At 35.5% G+C, this 22,131-nt stretch overlaps 1 protein-coding gene and 1 long non-coding RNA gene across 5 annotated transcripts; both read left to right on the top strand.

Annotated features, from left to right (window-relative positions):
- Positions 1-858: 858 nt before the first annotated feature.
- Positions 859-1,319, top strand: LOC147494494 (uncharacterized). The gene is made up of 2 exons (XR_015199627.1): positions 859-891; positions 977-1,319. It is a non-coding gene; the product is annotated as an uncharacterized LOC147494494 (long non-coding RNA).
- Positions 1,320-9,064: 7,745 nt separating this feature from the next.
- Positions 9,065-20,450, top strand: LOC147494493 (organelle RRM domain-containing protein 1, chloroplastic-like). Of its 4 annotated transcripts, XM_086568901.1 has the most exons (7): positions 9,065-9,416; positions 9,487-9,701; positions 10,804-11,008; positions 11,565-11,664; positions 11,739-11,804; positions 19,869-20,148; positions 20,386-20,450. In XM_086568901.1, exons 1-5 carry the CDS (start codon positions 9,319-9,321, stop codon positions 11,754-11,756), a joined length of 636 nt encoding a protein of 211 aa, XP_086425027.1. In that variant the 5' UTR covers positions 9,065-9,318; the 3' UTR covers positions 11,757-11,804; positions 19,869-20,148; positions 20,386-20,450. The 4 variants fall into 4 exon arrangements, 1 of the variants encoding a protein (XP_086425027.1); XR_015199896.1 differs by lacking the exons at positions 9,065-9,416; positions 9,487-9,701 and adding an exon at positions 10,459-10,686; XR_015199895.1 differs by lacking the exons at positions 9,065-9,416; positions 9,487-9,701 and adding an exon at positions 10,460-10,624.
- Positions 20,451-22,131: the final 1,681 nt, after the last annotated feature.

Here is a 22,131-nt window from a genome sequence, read left to right as displayed (position 1 = left end):
AAATTTTAAATATTTTTGCATGCTTCACATGTATGTAATTATTATGTTGTAGTTAATGTACTATATTTTGCGTATTAGGTTAGTAATATGCATGAATCATGTGAATACCCCTGTGAATATATATATGCGGTTAAGACCGTCATGAATTACATATTAATGTATATATACATACAAATGGTATTATTTTGCATGGTTATATATAACCATGCAAAATAATACCATTTGTATGTATATATACATTAATATGTAATTCATGATATATATATATATATATATATATATATATATATATATATATATATATATACGGTTTGTCTAGGGTGCCACTCTTATAGTGACACCCTTATCTCACACTTCTTCTAGTCTCTGGATCTGCTCATCGGATCACCGGATCTAGTTCGAAATAAAAATTGTGAAATTTCAAAATTTCAACTAATTCAAAACCTGAAAACGAAAACACGAAATTCTCACTAAAACCCAATTCCATCGCCCGGAGAGAGTTCTCTTGACGCCATTAATCGACCACCGAGCTCTCTTGACAGCACTCAACCAACGACCAAACCCCACCGAAATCGGTCCGGTTTTAATCCCAAAAAAACCAACGCTATGGTATAGCCAAAACTCGATTTCCCCACTCTTCACAAATCGCGATTTGACTCCATTATCGCCTTTCAAAGCTTCGATGCAGAACGATCCATAATGTTATGGGCATCGTATATATTCAGATATCTGTGGACTTGCTTTATGGACTACTTATAGATGGAGAAAACTGTGAATAAACGAAAAACAGAGTCGACTTCTTCAACAACGCCTTCGTTAACTTGTTGAAGCCAAGAGCTTTCTTCTTCTTCTTCTTCACCACAATTGATAAACCCAAGGAATAGTTATTAGGTAATGTGTTTGAAGAAAATGTTAACCCCTCATTATATTTAGTTTTGTTTGGAATGTGGTTATGATTGTTTTTGGTGTTTTTTAGGTTGCCCGGCGAGGAAATGTGGAATTGGATCAGAATGGATAAATGGGTAGGAGTTATTTTTTGGCTTTTGAATTGATATTTTGGGAGTATTGATAAATTGATTAGGGTTTAGGGTTTTTGGTGAATGAAGGGTATTTTGGTTATTGTGATGAGTTTTACTGTAATGTGTTACGGTTTAAGATGTAGGTAGTGTGATACATTTGGTAGTTCACAAATGAATTCACATGTTTTATGGAATTCAGAAAATGCGCAAATGATAGTGTTTGTGATTTTTTGTAGAAGTTATATAATGTCTTTGAATGAATGCAGTTTCGAATAAGAATAAAAATTATTGCATTATGAACCATAGTTTTAGTATAGTTATTGAGGCCGTGACACAATAACTTCATATTTGATCCCTATGGTTTTACTTGTAATTGTTTCCCTCGCCTATGTGTTTCCATTCTTAAGCAGTCATACACATAGGTATTTAAGATTGTTTGGCTATGTATGACAAAGATGAGGCCTTCTTGTCGAAAGTAAGTCCGTCAGCCTCTAGCAAGGTATATGATCATTTATATAGTTCATATCATATATTCTACTACATTTTAGGGTTAGTGCATATTCATGACTCGAAAGTGGGTACCAAGTCCTTTAGAATTGCTCACTAAAATTAGACTTTTATCGAAAGCAAAACCACTCAAATATGCATTGTGTTAGTAAAGTGAGATATGGGATTTTTATAAAAGTGCAAATGAAAACTGTTGCCACTTAGAAGTATGTTGTGGGCTATGAAACTTTTATGACTTTATATTTCTAGTGTTCTTACCTTCCATTTTTCTAGGAGCCGTAACTAAAACATTTCTTGAAGCTTTAAGTTTCGATATTATTCGTCTTTGTGGTGTTGTACTTTTGTTGTCTTTGTCATGTTTTAGTTCCACTAAGATTTCGCTTTATTGCAATTATCTTGCACTTATCCTTTAGTGACTTTATAAAGATTGAAATTCGCCATCAAATCTTTCAAAATTTGGAGCTTGATCATCAAATTGAAAAGAAAAGAAACACTATGAGTTTTTTGGAGGGCCGCAATTGTATTCTTAAAAGGTAGTTTCTCGTTGTGGCCTTGCTATCTTATCAATTAATCTAGGTAGAAAAACACGTACATTGGGTTGGGAGCACGTATGGCTGATCACTGAAGAATTTGGTGGAAACTGTGACTTTGATGTGGATGATGCAGTCCAAAAGTTAGAGAAGATGGGTGTTGTTGCTCGGGTAAGCTTTTCATATATATTATTTTCATATCACTTTTCAGAGGACGACTCCAAGGAATGCAGTCCGCCTTGACTAGAGGTAGGCATCCTTCGTCCCCAACTGGCTCTCGACGGTGCAAACTATCTTGGATAGAAATATGTTAATGGCTTCCACCGCTATGTATGGGAGAAGTGGCATGGTCTCATGAGATGTTAGATAGTACCTAATGTATGGGAGAAATGGCTTCCATTGCATGATCCTTGTTGGCATGGTCTCGAGATGTTAGATAGTAGGATTCTTGTTTTACATCAAGATTGAAAATAGTTGTTTGTTGGAAATAACTAGTGATTTCCATAGGTTGTATCAAATTTTTTTTTATGAAAATGACCCGTATTTTCTAATTTAACTCAATGTATCATAATATTTTGGCAAAGTACCAACTCGTGTGATAATAGTAATTTAACTTTGAATCAGGTTGAGGCTCTTTCAAATGAAAAGGCAACAATGCCGTTCGAATAGAGGTATGTAGCAGTTAATTAGCTACACGATAACGAAAAACTAGCAACCCCTTTTTAATACTCTTATCTCTGATGTCATTTTTTTCGCATGATCAAGGCTTCGGAAGAACACAAGTTGGCACCCCTGTGTGTCGATATATAGCGTCCTTCATCAAGTGAGGATCTAGAAGCGAGGGACATGGGAGGTGTCCAAAGCAAAATTAAGGCCCTTGTTTGCGAACAATATTCAATCTGGGAGTCGGCACTTAGGATCATTGCTTCGACAATTGGATGTTATTTTTTCTGCGGTGTTGCTTTCTTAAGAAGGAACTCCTCGGCAAAATTTTTTTGCTCTTGTTTACCTTGTATGCCTTCATTTCTGGGTTTCATATATATTCATGTCACATTCTCAAGCATCCGATTCCAGATCCGGTGCTATCATCTCCCTCGAAAGCATCAATAAGACAAGTGGACCCCGAGCTTGTTGCACTATAGCTTGTCGTGAGGTCGCCATTCCATGTATAGAGTGATTCTTGTACTGCATAACCTTTTAAAAATGTGAATATCGAGTCCAAGTTAAGTGAGTTTTCCAAAAATAAACTTCGGGATGTCCTAATGTGGCAATTTGAGGTTTTGAAACAACGTGAAAATAAACAAGCACTAGTTATTGCACGAGCTCCCACTCAATAGTCAATACCCAATATAAGTCGTAATGCACAAAACTTTGTACTTTGCTAGCGCCAACTCATGGAGAGGATGAAAGTTTCGATTTAGCCATTGGTCAATTCAAGAAACTCGATCACGATTTTAGACAAACGCTACCTTACTCGGTAGAATGGTACGTTACTATGCTTTGCAGCTCCTATTCAAAAATTTATTTTCTTTTCGCTTTGAAATTTTTGAAAGACCAAGCAAGATGGTCATGTAAATCAACACTTTAGGTAGTACGATATTTTTGTTGTGAACCTAGTACAGATTTACGATTGTAATTTTTGCATTGTATTCTACTCACAAATTGTTGGAGTGCCTACACAAGGCTCTCACGTAAAAAGCAAAATTTTTCTTTTTCTCAATACAATTACCCTTTAGCAAAAAGAAAATGATGGTCATGTTGAGAACTCCAATAATAGATGCTTTAACAATTAATTCTGAAAATTGACCACCATCTATTGAATTACACAGGTGTTTAATTATCCATCGCCTATAGCTTCCATCTATTACTCAATGATATTTGTCTAGAGTCTAGACACAACGCTTGTGTTACCAACTGAAAACAGCAGTTAGAAGTGCAGCATAACAGCACTAAACAGGGATGGTGGGCATAGAATGCTTTGAAATCCCATTAATGATATAGCCAATTGTTATCGAAAAGCTTGAGTTGAACTCGACAATCAATCGCCAACATCCGTAATCTTCTTATCATACTGAATAATACATAAATATACAACAAAGATATGAGAACAAAATTATTTCAAAATCTTGAGAAACTTGCAATTTGAATTTTGAAAGGAGTTGCGATATGTAGAACTTAAATGGTCAGCAGTGAAACCATAGCTGGATTTTCAAATCATCATCCCATCTTCAATTCCTTGCTTGCTTGTCTCGGTCTTTTCTATACCTTGCAAACATGAAAATAATCTTGAGAATTACCAAGGAAATGCCATACTGGAAAACACCTCAAATTGTTGTATATATAATATATGAAAATCGGTTATGTTTAAGTTGAGTGTTGTGCATCTGTGTCCAAGCCAAAATGAAGTTTGTTTTTCCCAAAGCAAAAGCTTACCAATTCAACATTTCACCTTGATGAAGATACGACTATAAATGGGGAACTCGAAAAGGAAAACAACTTTGAACCAAGTTGGCGACTTGTCATACACAAATGGAGGCAAAGGGAATTAGTGGATCGCAGAAAAACGAAATAACAAAATATAGTACTTGACATTTCTTCTTGACTGGACACTTAACTTGGAAGGTATTAAGGCAAAATGACTGACCTCGTTGTTCTTTTATAGAACACATATTCTGGTCTATTGCTAAACTTCTGATCGGCTGATTTCTGCACCAACAAATTTTTGCAAGAACATTAGAAAATTTTCCATCTTTTGCTGTTACATCATATGAGATTTAAAACCAGGGAATACTAACCTCAAGCAATGGAATGCCACTGACAAAAAGTAACAAAAGAGTAAGAAATACTGGTCCATGGATTACAAGCCATTCTGCACCTTCCAAAGATCTTGAAGGGAAGCCACAAAAACTCCCCACCATAGGAAAATCTGCATCACTCCCAAAAAACCAATGATAATTTAAACTTTGTAATGCTCTTTGCATGTTCACATTGTACATCCGTACATGTCTGTGCTTCCAGATATTGGTAATAGCACTATTTTAAGGAGATAAAAACAAAGGAAATTTGGAAAGTGAACTTAATATCAATTTGAAGTATAGGTTGTATAAGCAAGTGCTCCATTTCGCCAGATAACCAAACAAGAAAGCTACTCATCAGAAATTATAATGTTTGTGTGTAGGTAGAAGATGCACCTATCAATTGCCGAAAGTTAAAGAGAATTAACTGCTCACGAGATTAAAAGAAAATAAGGAAAGATCAACTAACCTCGCCAAAATAATTTGGATGTCGAAATATTTCCAGAGCCCAACATTGCACCACCTTCCTCTATTGTCTCGCAGAGTTCTTGAATGCCAGCTTTTTGTTGATCCGCTAGCTTTTTCTATAAACTTCTATAAACAACTCATGATTTCTTGTAGGAGGATCACCGGTGAATACCATCTTCTCGCTGAGAAAAGAAGTCATCCAAAGTTGGAATGAATGTCTCCGGGGAGAGCCTAATTTCACTCCCGCCAAAATCAACAACCTTTATACCCGGAACATATCCTCAATCAATCGACCCACGGCTTCAATCCTATAATGCATCGAAAATCATAAAAAGACAGCTTAAACACAAACATGGATACTTGACCTACAAGGCCACAACGAAAACTACCTTTTAAGAATACAATTGCCCCCTCCAAAAACTCATAGTGTTTCTTTTCTTTTCAATTTGATGATCAAGCTCCAAAAGTCGAAAGATTTACAAGAATCAATTTCAATCTTTATAAAGTCACTAAAGGATAAGTGCAAGATAATTGCAATAAAACGAAATCTTAGTGGAACTAAAACATGACAAAGACAACAAAAGTACAACACCACAAAGATCGAATATGTCACCTTTAAAGCTTCAAGAAATGTTTTAGTTACGGCTCCTAGAAAAATGGAAGGTAAGAACACTAGAAATATAAAGTCATAAAAGTTTCATAGCCCACAACATACTTCTAAGTGGCAACAGTTTTCATTTACACTTTTATAAAAATCCCATATCTCACTTTACTAACACAATGCATATTTGAGTGGTTTTGCTTTCGATAAAAGTCTAATTTTAGTGAGCAATTCTAAAGGACTTGGTACCAAAGACTTTCGAGTCATGAATATGCACTAACCCTAAAATGTAGTAGAATATATGATATGAACTATATAAATGATCATATACCTTGCTAGAGGCTTACGACTTTTACTCGACAAGAAGGCCTCATACTTGTCATACATAGCCAAACAATCTTAAATACCTATGTGTATGACTGCTTAAGAATGGAAACACATAGGCGTGGAAACAAAGACAAGTAAAACCATAGGGATCAAATATGAAGTTATTGTGTCACGGCCTCAATAACTATACTAAAACTATGGTTCATAATGCAATAATTTTTATTCTTATTCGAAACTGCATTCATTCAAAGACATTATATAACTTCTACAAAAAATCACAAACACTATCATTTGCGCATTTTCTGAATTCCATAAAACATGTGAATTCATTTGTGAACTACCAAATGTATCACACTACCTACATCTTAAACCGTAACACATTACAGTAAAACTCATCACAATAACCAAAATACCCTTCATTCACCAAAAAACCCTAAACCCTAATCAATTTATCAATACTCCCAAAATATCAATTCAAAAGCCAAAAAATAACTCCTACCCATTTATCCATTCCGATCCAATTCCACATTTCCTCACGGGCAACCTAAAAACACCAAAACAATCATAACCACATTCCAAAACAAAACTAAATATAATGAGGGGTTAACATTTTCTTCAAACACATTACCTAATAACTATTCCTTGGGTTTATCAATTGTGGTCAAGAAGAAGAAGAAGAAAACTCTTCAACAACAAGTTAACGAAGACGTTGTTGAAGAAGTCCTCTGCTTTCGGTGTTACGGTTTTCTCCATCTATAAGTAGTCCATAAAGCAAGTCCACCGATATTTAATATATACGATGCCCATAATGCATGGATACGCTCGCATGGCTTTGAAAGGCAATAATGGAGTCAAATCGCGATTTGTGAAGAGTGGGAAATCGAAGTTTTGGCTATACCATAGCGTTTTTTTTTGGGATTAAAACCGACCGATTTCGTGGGGTTTGGTCGTTGGTTGAGTGTCGTCAAGAGAGCTCGTGTGGTCGTTAATGGCGCCAAGAGAACTCTCTCTGAGCGATGGAATTGGGTTTTAGTGAGAATTTCGTGTTTTTCGCTTTTCGTTTTTGAATTAGTTCGAAATTTTGAAATTTCACAATTTTTATTTCGAACTAGATCCGTGATCCGATGAACGTCCGAGACTAGAAGAAGTGTGAGATAAGGGTGTCACTATAAGAGTGGCACCCTAGACAAACCGATATATATATATATATATATATATATATATATATATATAACACTCTAGATGAGATCTCATCTAGAGTGTTAAAATCCGAGACAAATATGCCAATTTGCCACCGATATATTGATGATATTTCCGATGTGATCGACGATATTTCCGATATAATCGACGATATTTCTGATATATCGACATACAAAACAAAATTTTGACTGGTCAACAAAAAAAATATATCTCCGATATATCCAGTTTTTGGGTACATCGAAATATTCACCGAATTCGATATTTTGGGCCTTGATCTCAGGGAATGCATGTTGCTATACCTATGCCTCACGTTGATAAAAGTTATCTTCCAAACTCTGTCTCGGATTTTAACACTCTAGATGAGATCTCATCTAGAGTGTTACATATATATATATATATATAATTTGAACTATATTTGGTTTATGGTGATGATTTTTCTTAAAGTAATTGATTTTTTTGTAGACTACACTTAGGGCGCGATATACCGAGTTAGAGCTAAGAGATGCACACGATGCGTGACTACAACCGACGATTACTATCATTATTTGGTGGCCAGCAGAAGAGAATAAAAAAATCACGGATAAAAAGCCGCAGAGTTAGAAATGCATTTGAGAGTAAATAAGATAAGAGGCAATCTGGCGAGGGTTCGAGCCGAAATAAGTTTATAATTTTTTTTTTTATGTTTGTATTGATTATGTTTAATGAATGAATTGAATTATGTTTATTTAAGGGTCCTGTATTGGGCACCACTGGAATTCGATCGGGCAGCCTCTAGCCCAAGCCCAACAACAATAGCCCAATACACCCCCACCTCAACGCACACCGGCTATCAATTTTTCGACAGTTCTAGCTGGTATCATCTCTCTCGCGAGTCTGAACCCAAAAAAACAATTTTTTTTTTGCATCTTCTCGTTTTGATTGCATTTGCCCATTTTCCACTTGTGAAGCATTTCACACATAATTGCATTACAAATTGAATCGGCAACCACTGAATTCGATTCGGAACAAATTTCATATTCTCATTTTGTAGCATGTGACAATCCCAACATGAAAATAGAATTTGTGTTTAGAAAGGGATATGAAAGTGACCAAAAAACAAAATGAATTTCTCAATTTTTTTAGTCCAAACGACCCGGTTATGTCGTCTAAGAGAGTCTCCAACGACCCGACCATGTCGTCTTGGAGACTTCCAAAACGACCAATCATATCGCTCTCCAAATTAAAAATCCAAGAGTTTTGTCTCAAACGACACGCTGAAGACGGCTGAGTATACACTCAAACGACATGGCGAGACCGCTTTAGTGTACACTCAAATGATATGGCGAAACCATTTGAGTGTATACTCAAACGACATGGCGAGACCATTTGAGTATACACTCAAACAACCTGCGGATTTCAACATGGCAAGACTGGTTGGATTGGTATATTTTGAGAGATTGCCCAGTGCAATTTGACGAGTGCCCAATTAAATCACCTTATTTAATGAATGGATTCTATTTAGTTGAATGGATGTGTGTATTGTTGAATTGTGGAGTGAATAGAATGGATTGGTGAGCTGTGGAATGATTGGAATGAATTTGTATATGAAAAGAAAAATAAGTGACCTCAGTTTCAGTTTTACGTATCTGGCAGCAGCCAAATTTAAAACCATTCTATATATTCTGCATATGGACTTTAAATAGCACCCCACTGGACTTTTTGCTTGTACAGAACACCATATTCCCCCTAGCTGGAGCCTGGACAACAATGGTTACAAGTATTAATCGAATCCTGCTTTTTGGTCGCACTCGCCTGTTTCCTTCTTCTCTAGCTTATTTTTCACATTCTGCAGTCCCAGTCATTTCTTTCGGCCAATCATAGAGTTCTCTCCCATGTACATTTGTATTCTGGAAACCAATGGTCTTGAGTTTGGTTCCGAGAAAGCATTATTTGATTATTATGTTGAACTCTTATCTGAGGTTGTTGGAAGGTAATGATTTTAGTTTATTCTCAAATGTGAATCATTGAAGATAAAGGCAATCAAACGTATTCCCTTTCAGCGAAGAAGAAGCAAGAAAGAAGATTTATTGTGTTTCGAGAGAGTGGAACCACTTGGGTTTTTGCAGTCACATTGATGCCGTGGCCGCAGAAAAGCTTAAAGATAAGAAAATTAAATGTGATAATCCTACTTACTCTTCTTTTTTACTAGATTTTCCGGTTGTTCGTTATGTGGTGGAAGATAAGTACTTTCTTGCCAGGGAGAAAACAACAGCAGGTAAATTTCGTCAAACAGAATATTTTGTTCTAAATGTACAGTATATTATATCCACCACCTGCTTTCTGAGTATTGCTATTATCATTTGTGCATATGCAAAATTACTCTACTTCTGTTTTTAAAACCATCCTTGTTTATGAAAGTTTTACTTGATTGGTTTCAAAAGTGTTACTAAAATATATGGGCAAACACATAACAGGTTTTGAAGGCTAGGTGTAGCTTTAAATACTATTGGACCAATCAACAAACTCCTCTTTTAACTCATCTGTTAACAACTTTAGGAGAGACGGAACAAATTTCGTTACACTAAAAGAAGTGTTTTCGTGTGCCTTGAATTCTTTGCGATTGAGAACAAACTTTTGTATTCAGAATTCACTATGGTGTTGTACATCCATCTTTGCAACCCTGGTTTCCACCACTTCCTTGCATAGGATTACATTTAATCAGCATGGTTTGAATCACATGGCCATTTTGTGATAATGCCTGCATCACACACAAGACTATAATTTGGAAATTTCTCTTATACTTTCTTTTTGTACCTTAGTATATTTTTTGCTTATCTAGACAAAAAAGAAAAGAAAAAGGAGGTGATACGTAAGACTCTGCAAAACTTTTCATGTCACAGAACAAAATGTAACTATATTACGTGTCATAGCGTGATATCTATTATGAAATATGGGGTTATATCGGATGTTACATTAATAAATTGAATTGTTACATAGGAGAAAACACATTGGAAAAATCAGGTCAGTCTTGATATGCAGTAATAAAATATTAAAATTTATATCCTAGTTTTTCTTCCAAAACACACCGTACATTTCCTGATATATTCCGAATGATCGCTTTCCGAGACATGGTCCTACAGCAATTTTTCTGTGCCTCGTGTAATATCTGTTTACTACCTTGATGTCAAAATTATTAAGGTTTCCTACGCAAAATTCTTCACTACAATTTTTTTTCTTCCTCTTTGTATCCTTTACAAATTGTAAGCGAGTGAGGCTAGGCGTTTCATGTTTTTTATTTGTTAAAATCTTGTATTGCAACTTGTGATTTGCAAATGATTTTTGGCTTTAACATGCCCCTTTTTATTTGATTTTTTCAGTGGCAGAATCAACTAATATTTTCAGTCCGCTTAACCAGAATCAGAGACTCTTAAATATCTTCAGCTATTATCATTTTTCTAAACTGAACTTGGAGTGGGATTTTGATCATTGGCTTATCAATATTAAGTGTCCCGAAGGTGGATTTGCTACTTGGACAGAAGCCTTGGAATGCTGTATTAAAGTGTTAGCTAAAGCTCTTAGAAGGTAGTCTGAGAAATTATTGAATTTTCATTCTCAGAAATTCAGATTGGGTTTTCATTGTCTGTTCCATTGGTTTTCTCGTCTTCGACGTATTTCAATTGTCCATTTGACACAATTATTTATGCTTCTTTTATATCATTTGGATCGTTATAATTGTTTTCTTGAGAGATGGGTACATACTGGTTATTGATCTCATGTTAGAGTTTTTGCATTTTTTTTCTTTTTTGTATTAATTGTCTTCTGTAAGTTAATTTTGTCATTTGTTCCTATTTTAGTTTGATCTTATGATAGATTAATAATTTTTGAATGAGGTTGGTCAATCATTTATGATTAACTTCTAGTTCTTCTTTTGTAGGATCTATTGTTGTTTTTGGTAGTGTTTTGTTTGGTTGACTTTTGGAGATATACAATTACTTGATGTATATTTTAGGTTTTATCAGTTTTTTTTTAGGATTTATGGGCAGTGAAATGATTTTGTATGTTCATTTAATGTGATATATATACTTATCTCTCAATATTCCGTTTTAATTACGTCTTTTTGAATCTGGACTCTTTTCAGTAAAAAAAAAAGCAAAGGAGAAAAATTTATGTCATTTGGTCCATTAAGCCGCTTTGGTTTTTGGCTGAAATTGATGAGAAAACCGCAAAAAAACTTAAAGGTTGGTTTATTCTTGGTTCAGGAATGAGTACTGAAAATCTGATATGGAGTTTTACTGAAGTCTTTTCTCTACAGGTCTGCCGGATGTTCTAAAAGTGCTTCCAGATTGTGCATTTGATGCTAAGGAAAAGGACCGTGGGGGTAAGTCTTTTGAATGCCATGGATTATTTTGTCCGTCCGCAATGCATTTAATCTATATCTAACATATTAATTTCGCAATATTGGACCGGATGAATTCAACGTTACAACATACTTCTTTTTCTACGTTACAACATACTTTTTTTGTTTGTTTATTTAGTCATTCATCTAGTAAGTGCAATACATGTTAGAGCCAGTTAATAACAAAATTCTCCGGTTCTTGAAAACTACTCCAAATTTCAGTCAACTTAGGGTGTGCCAAATTGATTGTCGATAACAATTATAGTTATATTTTAAATATCATGTTATACGTGTTATGTAATGGGACTAGTCCTAACCCGTGACTATGCAACTAATGCCCACTATGACGTGCCATTTGAAATCCTCACATGCTTTGGCAATATGATAACGTAGCTCTTTATCGTTGTTGACTACTTGGTAATTCTTTTTATCCTACGACCACGTGTTCTCAAGAACAGTTGATTTCAAATATTCATATTCAATTAATTAAGTTGTGTATATATGCTCTACGAAGACATATAGTATAGAATTATATATGTTTTAAAGAAAAATAATAATTGAAGGGGAAGCTACATTTGTTCATATGCTATTTTAAGGTTACACGCATGATAATTATCATATATTACAGAACTGGAACACAACATACACATCAACAATTGAAATAATGTTTTTTTAGGACTTTGCATTGATTCGGTTCTATTACTATTTTTTTTTTTCAGAAAGAAATCTAAAATGTTAGTTTATAACCATAGAAGTCTAAACTCAGATTTCGAAAAATCAAGACCGTTAGAAGGGTTTACAAAAAAAGAGAGAGCAATATTGTAACTTTGCAAGATAGAATATTTATTGTATTGCAAGCGTTAAATATAAAGTGTCTATATATTTCGGCCTTGAGGGGAAGTGTAGAGAATATAGACAAGTTTGTGTATTGAGACCAACAATATTAATAATATAGGTCACATGGGTTGCATATGAATTCCACCTTTAGTGTTTCAACATTGTACCCTATATAAAATCATTTAGGGTTAGTATGATGAATAACATAGTTATATTCTCATTTTGTGATTCTACAAGTTTTTCACAATGTTGTCTCTAGGGTTTTACTTTGTTATATGTTTTATGTAATGGGATTATTTATTGTATTGCAAGCCTGAAATATAGTCTATATGTTTCGGCTTGAGGAAGTGTAGAGATTATAGACAAGTTTGTGTATTGGGACCAATAATTATAATAATATAGGGGCATAAGGTACATGGGTAGCATAGGAACTACACCTTTTGGTTTTAATATTGTAGGATTTGTAGCCTATATAAGACATTTAAGGGTTAGTATGTTGAATAAAAAAGTTATATTTTCTACATATTCTTATCGAGAGATGATGATGCTAACACCTAAGGTGTTATTTATTGTTTTTTTATGTCATGGTCATTATTTGGGCGTGCTTATGAGGATTTTGTGTGTATGTACTTTTAAGAATGTTAGTCATAGAAGTCTTTTAGTATGTGTAACTTTTAGTGTTTGAGTCTTTGAAGTACTATATGTATTGGAGTTTGGTTCTGAATTGAGTATTTGTGTATGTAGAAGTCTTGTTTCATGATTTACCACTTTTATAAGTATATTGTGGAATTTTAAAACTAGTACGCAAGCTGTCTTCATTACGTGTCAGTGTCACCAAATTGTCAAAATTTAATGGGAACATCAACAAGGTAACTGTGGACATCTTTTGATGTTTCAACAATTAGTGCAACAATGTATTTGGTAGGTAGCAGATTTAGGGGAATAGGTTGAGGTTTCTGCTTGGTAATTTTTGAGATGTCATAGGTAATAATGATATAGGGTCTAATGTTGTTGTTGGGGGTTATTAATTTTGGGCATCCAACTTAAAACGATAAGTGGAGAGGCTGCAATACTTGTATATTTTTATGTGTAGTTTAACATATGTGGGACTGAACATCTCAACATCTGAATGAGCCTAACACGTGGAAAACATACTTGGAATATGTGGAGTACACAACAAGCCCTTTGGGCTAAATATACAATAGCCGACTTTGATACCATATTAATTTTTGGCATCCAAGTCAAAACTAATTGGTGATAAGTGGAGAGGCCCCAAGACTTATATATTTTTATGTGTGGCTTAACCTATCCCATGTGAGACCAAACATCTCAGTAGACTTTTTGGTGCAGGAAAGGTTTGGGGAAGGGAAGGGGAGTCTAAAAATCCTTAAATACACTAGTGTTTTAATCCTAAAATGCACGTTAACGTGAATTTCATGCAATGCCAACAGTTGAGAAAATTCTTTTGAAGGTTATTTATATTGGTCTAGGCGCGATGTGCTTCCTTGGCCAGATTTTCATTAGGAATACTGTCTCCGCATTAATCAGTATAGGTGTGTTGTGAAAATAATTCATCCAGTAGATGAAGCCAATAATAGGCAAATTTGATATTGACATTAAAATATAGGAACCTTCGTCCTTTGATATAGTTGAACACCTTTGCATTGATCAACCCCGAGTTTTGTTTGATTATAAGCAAGATCTCTATGTAAGCGGAGTTGGGAGACTAGAGCATTAAATTCATGAGGAGGCGGCAATGTGATGAAGAGTGGAATGGAGAAGGTTGGTGGTAGGGTAGAAGAACTTTGGTTTTGATTAGGTTTGTTTGGCTTAATTTGGAGAGTTGCATTTGTGAAAGTTGTTTCTTGAGAGTTATGCTAAACAAAGTCTTGAGTTGTTCATTAATTTTGATTGATATTGTTCGAGAGAATTAAGCTTTTAGAGCATATTTGAATGTTATAGTGCTTTCTCTTGTTATGGAGAGATCATTTTATTCCTTTGATTGTTTCTTTTGTTATTGTTCTTGTTGATTTGGGGTTTTCTTGTTTCAAAACCCAACTTTTACAATCTAGCATCCTTGTGGAAGGTTCTATCAACAAGTTTACATCATATCATCTCTTTAGTTTGTGCCTTTCTTTCCTTTTCTTTTATTTTGTTTTTTCTTTTTACAACAAAGAAGATGATATTCATATATACAAAATAAGCATGAGAGTACAGATCATTTATAATTCTAGGAAGCACACTTCCCAATATTCTAAAAATGCTAGGCGGTAGTCGGTGGGAGGAGAGCCCTAGGCCTTAAGGCAGTGCCTAGATGGGCTAGGGCGCTAAGGTTTTTTCCTAATATATCTTATAATATATATAGTAATACACACCTATACTACAATAAATGAAGAAAATCATTTACCATAACTCAAAAAATAAACACAAACAAAGATACTTATTACAAAAATGCATAATAGTTGAAGAAGATCGACTTCATATAAAAACATACTCTTTCTTATAGTGGCATATAATTTACATTGGGCTTTATTCTTTTAAACTCATTCAAATCTTAAGCCTTATATGGGTCTTTAATTTTCGACATTAATCATTCAAAAAAAAAATACTTGACTGGACCGCCTTGAGGTCGATTGGTCTGCCTAGACCCGCCTAATCGGTCCACTGATTTTTTAAATGACTTAGGCCTAGGCGAGTCGGTTGGGCACCTCCTAGCGCCTAGAGACCGCCTAGGCGGTTGCCTAGGCCGATATTTAGAACACTGACACTTCCCATCTGCACTGGCATATCATGCCAAAGCTTGACTTGACCTTACCGCCCCATTGAAGCTAGTTCATGGGGTATAGTATTTACAGACCTGACTATATGTACAAACTTGCACCACTTGAACCTTTTTATACAAGACTTGAGTTCTGACATGACACTACACCTAGATAAAAAAAATTATGAGTTTTCAACCAGCCTATTTACAAGACCTAAACAGTCACATCGGACAATAAGGTAGTCCACACCTAGCTTTAAAGTTTGTTTAGTCCTCCCCAGAGTGCAATATGCTTCAGTGCTTTTGCTTCTTCAGGGATTTCTGGCACCATAACTGATTGATCCTGCATATATAAATTCCTTTAAGCCATTTCCATAGAAGAAAACCTTCCTCGTCATTTTTTTCAGAGTAAGAATAAGATCCATAAGTTTTGAGCCAATAAATATTTTCCTTCATATCAGAAATAGTTGAATAGAGAGTTGAGGCTTTTAAAAATTCTGATTTCAAGGGGAAATGCTCATGCAATGCTTTAATCATGTCAAATATAGTCAACGACTCTGGAAATTTTCCAGCCTAATGGTATACTAATTAATTATTAATCCATGCGCATGCATCACTTAGTCTCTTCAGGAAGCTCCACTAATGTCTACTTGCTTTGGTTTTACTAGACAATTTACAATACTCACTTAGGCAGTCGAGCAAATTATGAGCTTCTACAGGATTAGCTAAAAAAAATAGCAGTCGTCAGCCAAAAAAAATAGAGGGGGGGGGGGAGGGAATGGAACTATACTTGCCTATATTAATACCATGGAGTTTTTTCCCATGCTCAAGCTTGATTAATTTCCCAGAGAGATATTCAGTGTAGAGAATGCAATAATGAACTTAATGGGTCTCCCTGCCCGAGACCCCTTGATGCTGATATATTCCCATAAGGACTACTATTAAGCTTTATAGCATAAGACACAGAAGATTAACATTCAAAATCAACCTACACCATTTATCTGAAAAGCCAAAAGATTTAATCACAGTGGTCACAAATTTCCATTCGAATTGATCAAAGGTGTTATGCATGTCAACTTTAATACCCATGCATCCAGAAATGGCTTTTATCTTTTTCAGAGTGTTCACGATTTTATGAACAATGATAACTGTAAAGAAATATAAGTATTAGTGTTCTATAGTAATTTTTTATAGTCCTACATAGAGTAGGTAGGAGTGTTAGTATGAGTTTAGTCTCTATTTAAGGAGAGTGAGTCTTGTGTAATCATTCACTTTCACTATTGTCAATATAATTATAAATTTCTACTTAAGATCATAGCCGATGGTTCGGCTGGGCCTGTTTCAGTCTAAGGTGTAGATTGTTGAGTGTGTGGACCGAGTTGTGTATGAAGTCCCACATTGGGTAGCAAAGAAGCTACAGTCCAATTGATAAAGTGTACTCTCACCCCTAATAGCGTCGAGGCCTTTTGGGTTAAAAATCCCACGCCATAGATGAGAGGATGCCCAACTGAGGCCTTTTGAGTTAAAAATTCGACACCGTCGATGAGAGGATGCCCAACTGTGGATTGGGATCAGTGGTGAGCTGGTGGCTAAGGTTGGGACAATATCTGGCTTTGGTGAGAGATCCGTGAGCCCGTGAGGGCACTATGTGTGGGCCCGAAGCATGGCTGCGGTCATGCCTGGCAATACCCATTATTATTAGTGTTTAGTTTAGTTATTCAAGTCTAGTTAGGAGCCTTCGAGGTTCACACCTAGTGGTTTTTTTTTACGGTCAGCGATGCTGAAAAATCCGGTGACCGGTCGGTTGCTGGAGTCCCAAGAAAGTAAATTTTCTGTCGAAGCTGTTTTGTTTTATGTGGTTCTCTGCAAATCACATGTCTGTTCGTTTTTATGATGGTTTTTCTGACCTAACGTGGAGGTATTTTCTCCTGATTTAATCCTCTTCTCGCTATTAGGGTTTCTGTTATTCTAGTATCGACATAGCCCTTTTCTCCCTTATTCCACACATTTCTGTTTTGAGGCCGTTGTGCTACCCACTAGTGTGTTTTTTCAATGTTTTGTTGCCATACTTTTGTTTGTTGTTTGATCCCCACTTGCTGCTTTGAAGAGTTTCAATCAATTTGTCAATTGGTGTTGACTATTGGTAGTGGACTTAGTACTCAAATCCACTCTTGTATACATTCAGGATGTTAAGGTTCTTCGTTGATTAGCTGAATTTGGGATTTTGTTAGCATGATATGATCTGTTGTTCTCAAATCTCATGTTCTGGAATCTGCTTTCTTGCTCTGTTGATTTTGTTTGTGATCGGTTGATGTTGTCTTGGTTCTTTGTCTAGTGCTTATTACTGGTTATGGGCATTGTTAACGTTGATAAAAGAAGATTTAGCCATGGTAATGGCCTGAGCATCGATCAGTAGTGTGTTTTGTCACTCTACCACATCAGACTAAATTTTATTAAGTATGATGCCATGGTGTGGCGGCAGACAGGAGTTTGGACAGAAATTCTGCATATGTATGGTTCTGTTTACTGTGGGCTTGTAACTCAACAGTTGGTAACAATGTTATTAGCGGAGGAAAATATTGGAGTTTGTGCTGGATTTTGTTTTGTTGTGGTCGCGTGGATTTATGAAGCCAGTTGGATGCTCCCAAAGTTAATGCACCCTTTGAGGCCACTATGTATTCCGTGGTGAAATTGTTATACCAACACCAAGAATATTGGAACCAAACCACATCTTTACTGTATTCTCTACCCACCATATGTGGTTCCTCAAATTGAGGAACATTTTTTCTACCATATGCTATTGGCCTTGTTGATTTTTTTCCTAGGACATGCTACTAGTGGCCCATTGTGTGCCTAAGGCTATTTTTGTGTTGTTTGGTGCTAGTGTTCGTGGTTTGTTGTGGTTTTGGTTTGAAGCTTGGAGTTAGTAAGTCATTTTGTATAATGCTTCCCCAGGGTTGATGTTCGATTGATCGGATATTTCACCCCTTTGGAGCTATGATTTGTGTGGATTAGATGCAGCTCAATGATTATTCGACGTGTTGGTTGGGGTTTGACTCCCTTTTATGTCATGGTGCCGGAGTACTTATGATGTGATTTAGGGTTCATTATTATTATTTAGACTATGTTTCTTTTTAGGTTATTTCTGTTTACAAGTTTAGTTATTGTTTTTACTTTCCTTTTCCATTTGTTTCTAAATTATAAACCTTCTAAGGCTATAAATATAGTGTAGGCATTTGCCATGATAGTTTTTGAGATTGAATTGATTTTTAGTTGAGAATCCGTAGATTTCGTTGTATTGCAATTGCGATTGCATCAACTTAGGTGTTTCACCGTTTTTTTTTGTTAGCCCTCTTGTTGTGGAGCTTATATATATGCTGCTGTCAATGATGGTTAAGCTTTCAAGGATTTGATTCCCTTTTATGCTGTAGTGGTGCAGAGTACTCAGGTGTTTCACTGATTTTTACTACCTCTTGTTGAGGTATTTGTTGTTGGTTTTGATGCTGTCATTAATTGTCCCGACAAGATGCTTATAAGGGAGTTAATTAGAGTATATGCCTTTGCATTTGAGGGGAACTGTAAGAAGTATTTGCTGTTTTGTTGTTGGAGCTACCATGACATATGTGCATGGAGCCTTTGCTTTTGTTTGTTGGTGTTGTTGTTGGTGCCTGTTGTTGAGGATGAGGCTTGCTGCTGGAACTTGGTGTTAATATTATCTTTCTATTTGTGATTTTGTTTAAAGGGGAGATGGCATCGATGTTTTTTGTTGGGGTTAGTCATTGTAAATGTAAGTCTGAAATATACATTGTTTCTATATTGGCTTGAGGGGAGTGTAGAGAAATATAAGTATTAGTGTTCTACAATAGGGTTTTTAGTCCCACATAGAGTAGGTAGGAGTGATAGTATGTCTGTAGTCTTATTTAAGGAGAGTGAGTCCCATGTAATAATTGAATTTTGCTATTATCTATACAATTCTAGATTTCTACTGTATCCAATCTTTCCATCATTCAGATTTAACTAAATATATATTGGTATTATGATCCTAGAGTATTCTTATTCCCTCATTGCAAAAGAAATTAACTTTTTTGAAGACAATGTCTTGATTTAAATGCTCATGCCAACGCAACTTGTAAGTGCTCTTGGCGTGCACACTTTATGAATTCTTCGATCGTTGTAACTTGTAAGTTCTAATATAAACATTTTCTAAGTGCTATGTAAGTTCCTGCCTAAGATCGGCATGATTTTAGGAGATCAACAGAAGTATTGCCAGATAGCTTTGTTGCACTATTTTTAAAGGTGGAGGTAAAAGTATTTCCTTGCTCACGATCCCTAGAAATTCTAATGAGAAACTTATTGTTTCTTGTTTGATAATTGTTTTTGCGTACAACATGAAATCGTTATTATTGTTATTAATCTTTTAACTCAATTTTTTGTCTTCTCTCATGCAGTCATAGATGTTTGCTCTGTATGGGATGAGCACCTTAGCTTGCAATTTTGTTATTATGATATGAGTGAAAAGAACAATTCTGAAAATTGGTTAAATGGTATGCATGAAGCTGTTGGTGTGAAGCCTGAACTGAATATTATTGATCCTTATCTGACTGAACACGGTCAGAGGTCAGACTGCAAATGTTGGTTTGTTAAGATGGAGAAACCTGGTGGTCAATTTGATTCTTTGCAACAAAGATTTGAGCTCTATATTCAAACTCTATCTATTGTTCTTGGAAGGTAAAGATACACAATACAGAGTTTTATGTTTCCGATGCTTTTAGTTATTAATTTTCTTTTCAATGCATGGAATTGTTGATATCGTCGTGTTATAGATTTAGAACACGTTTGATGCGTTATTTCTGCTTTGTAGATGTCCTTTAGAAAGTAACTTTGATTTCCACCCTGCCAACCTTGCCTTCACTGGAAACCTTCACCCTTATTTGTCACCTTATAAAACCTTACATTGTTTTTCAGTGAAGAAGAGGCAAAGAAGAAACTGTACAGGGTTAAATGTCAGAAAGACTTTTTGGTTTTGGCGCCCATGAGAAATTGATGAGGAGGCTTCAAATAAGCTTAAAGGTTGAAGTTTCTTAGTACAGGAATCAGTTAATCAGTTAATTCACCATCTGATGACATATGATCTCACTAAAAGTCCATATTATGTCTATAGGGTTGTCAGGTGTTCAAGCTGTTTGTCCAGATTACGTGTATTTATCGAGGGTCATAAAGGTAAGCTTTTGATTGCATGAACTATTTAGTGTTCTGTTCTAAGTTACATATTTGTTGTTAGTCTTTGATTTCAATTTGAGAATGTGGTTCAATTGTATGTTTGGATTGTTTGATGTCTTGCACTAGTGGTTGCTTACACTAAGTTTAGAATTAAGTATTATGTATCGTTGACTTGTTATTATTGTTTGAAAAACGTAATTATTTATTACAAGATTATATCTTGCCACCATTGCTTGTAGTATGTCATTGTACATCTTGAAGTTTACTTGTTTCAATCATGGCGTGGATCTTTATAAAATATTCCTAACTCTTGACCATTATCTGCGGTGACGGCCCGTGAGACACTGCAAATTGCTTACTTGTAATCTCCTTCCACCGGATTCCATAGACGTGTTTCAAGTTTTCAGCGCAATCTTGGAGCTCTTGAAGGTGTCTGTGACAGTCTTTTGAACTTAGTTTTACCTTCACACCACCGAAGTTGCCTGCAACACACTCTATATAGGGCCATTTAAGAATGCATTTGTACCACAGGATACCTAATACTCAGTCTGTTAGCCAAATTTATACCGTACACAAGTTTGTTACTCGTAGCATTCGCCATGACACCATGCAGTCTGCAACAAACTGCCCTTGTGACTTTCTTATTGCGCCTCCAATCCGTATCCTCCTTGGGAAACATTCAGGCACCAACCCTGTGTGTCTATTTGTTTTGTGTTGGGGTGTTTAGACCCATTTGTGGTTAGCTTGGGTTTGTTTATTAAGTTACTAGACGTGGGATTTTGAGAGAAGTTTTGGGTGTCTTTGGGCACCATGTGCAACATCTCTTATTCACCAAGGAAGTTATTTTTTTAAGTTCGATGAAAACACTTACCAAAACAAGGGCTGACATTTGATTTGTAAAGGGTGTGAATTAAGCAATAAAGCATCTCAGGTCTCGTGAGATTCTGTATTTCTTTTCCAGATCATTCTCTATTTGCACTGTCCATATTTGGTTTCCAATTTAAAAGGTTGTAAACCTTTGGCCAAACTTTGTCATCCCCTACTCCAATATTCTGACTTTAAAGTCTGATTGTCGTGCACAACAACCGAGTGGTGCATACACATCTCAGGTCTCATAGATTCTATATTTCGTTTTGGATCATTACGTATTTTATTTGTCCATATTGTGATTAGGAGGTGTTTTGGTTTTCCAATTTACAAGGTTGTAAACCCCGATGTATCTGGCGAGGAAGCAACTTCAAATTAATAACACCAATGAATAAAATTGATAAACACCCAAACACTAGGGTTTCAAATGGAAAACGAATTTTCTTAATTCAATCTCTTAATTAAACAATCCAAAAATAACCCCTCAGAATGAAGGCCTAGATGCCTTCATATAATAAAATCCTACTTCTAATTCTAATTATAGTCCTAATAGGAAACTACTACTAACATAACAAATAAAAATAGAAACTAACTAAACCAAATACTATTAATTCCATGTCCATG

Source organism: Coptis chinensis, chromosome 6 (genome assembly GCF_015680905.1).
Source record: "Coptis chinensis isolate HL-2020 chromosome 6, ASM1568090v1, whole genome shotgun sequence".
Lineage (NCBI taxonomy): Eukaryota > Viridiplantae > Streptophyta > Magnoliopsida > Ranunculales > Ranunculaceae > Coptis > Coptis chinensis.
This window is presented reverse-complemented; position numbering and strand designations above follow the sequence as displayed.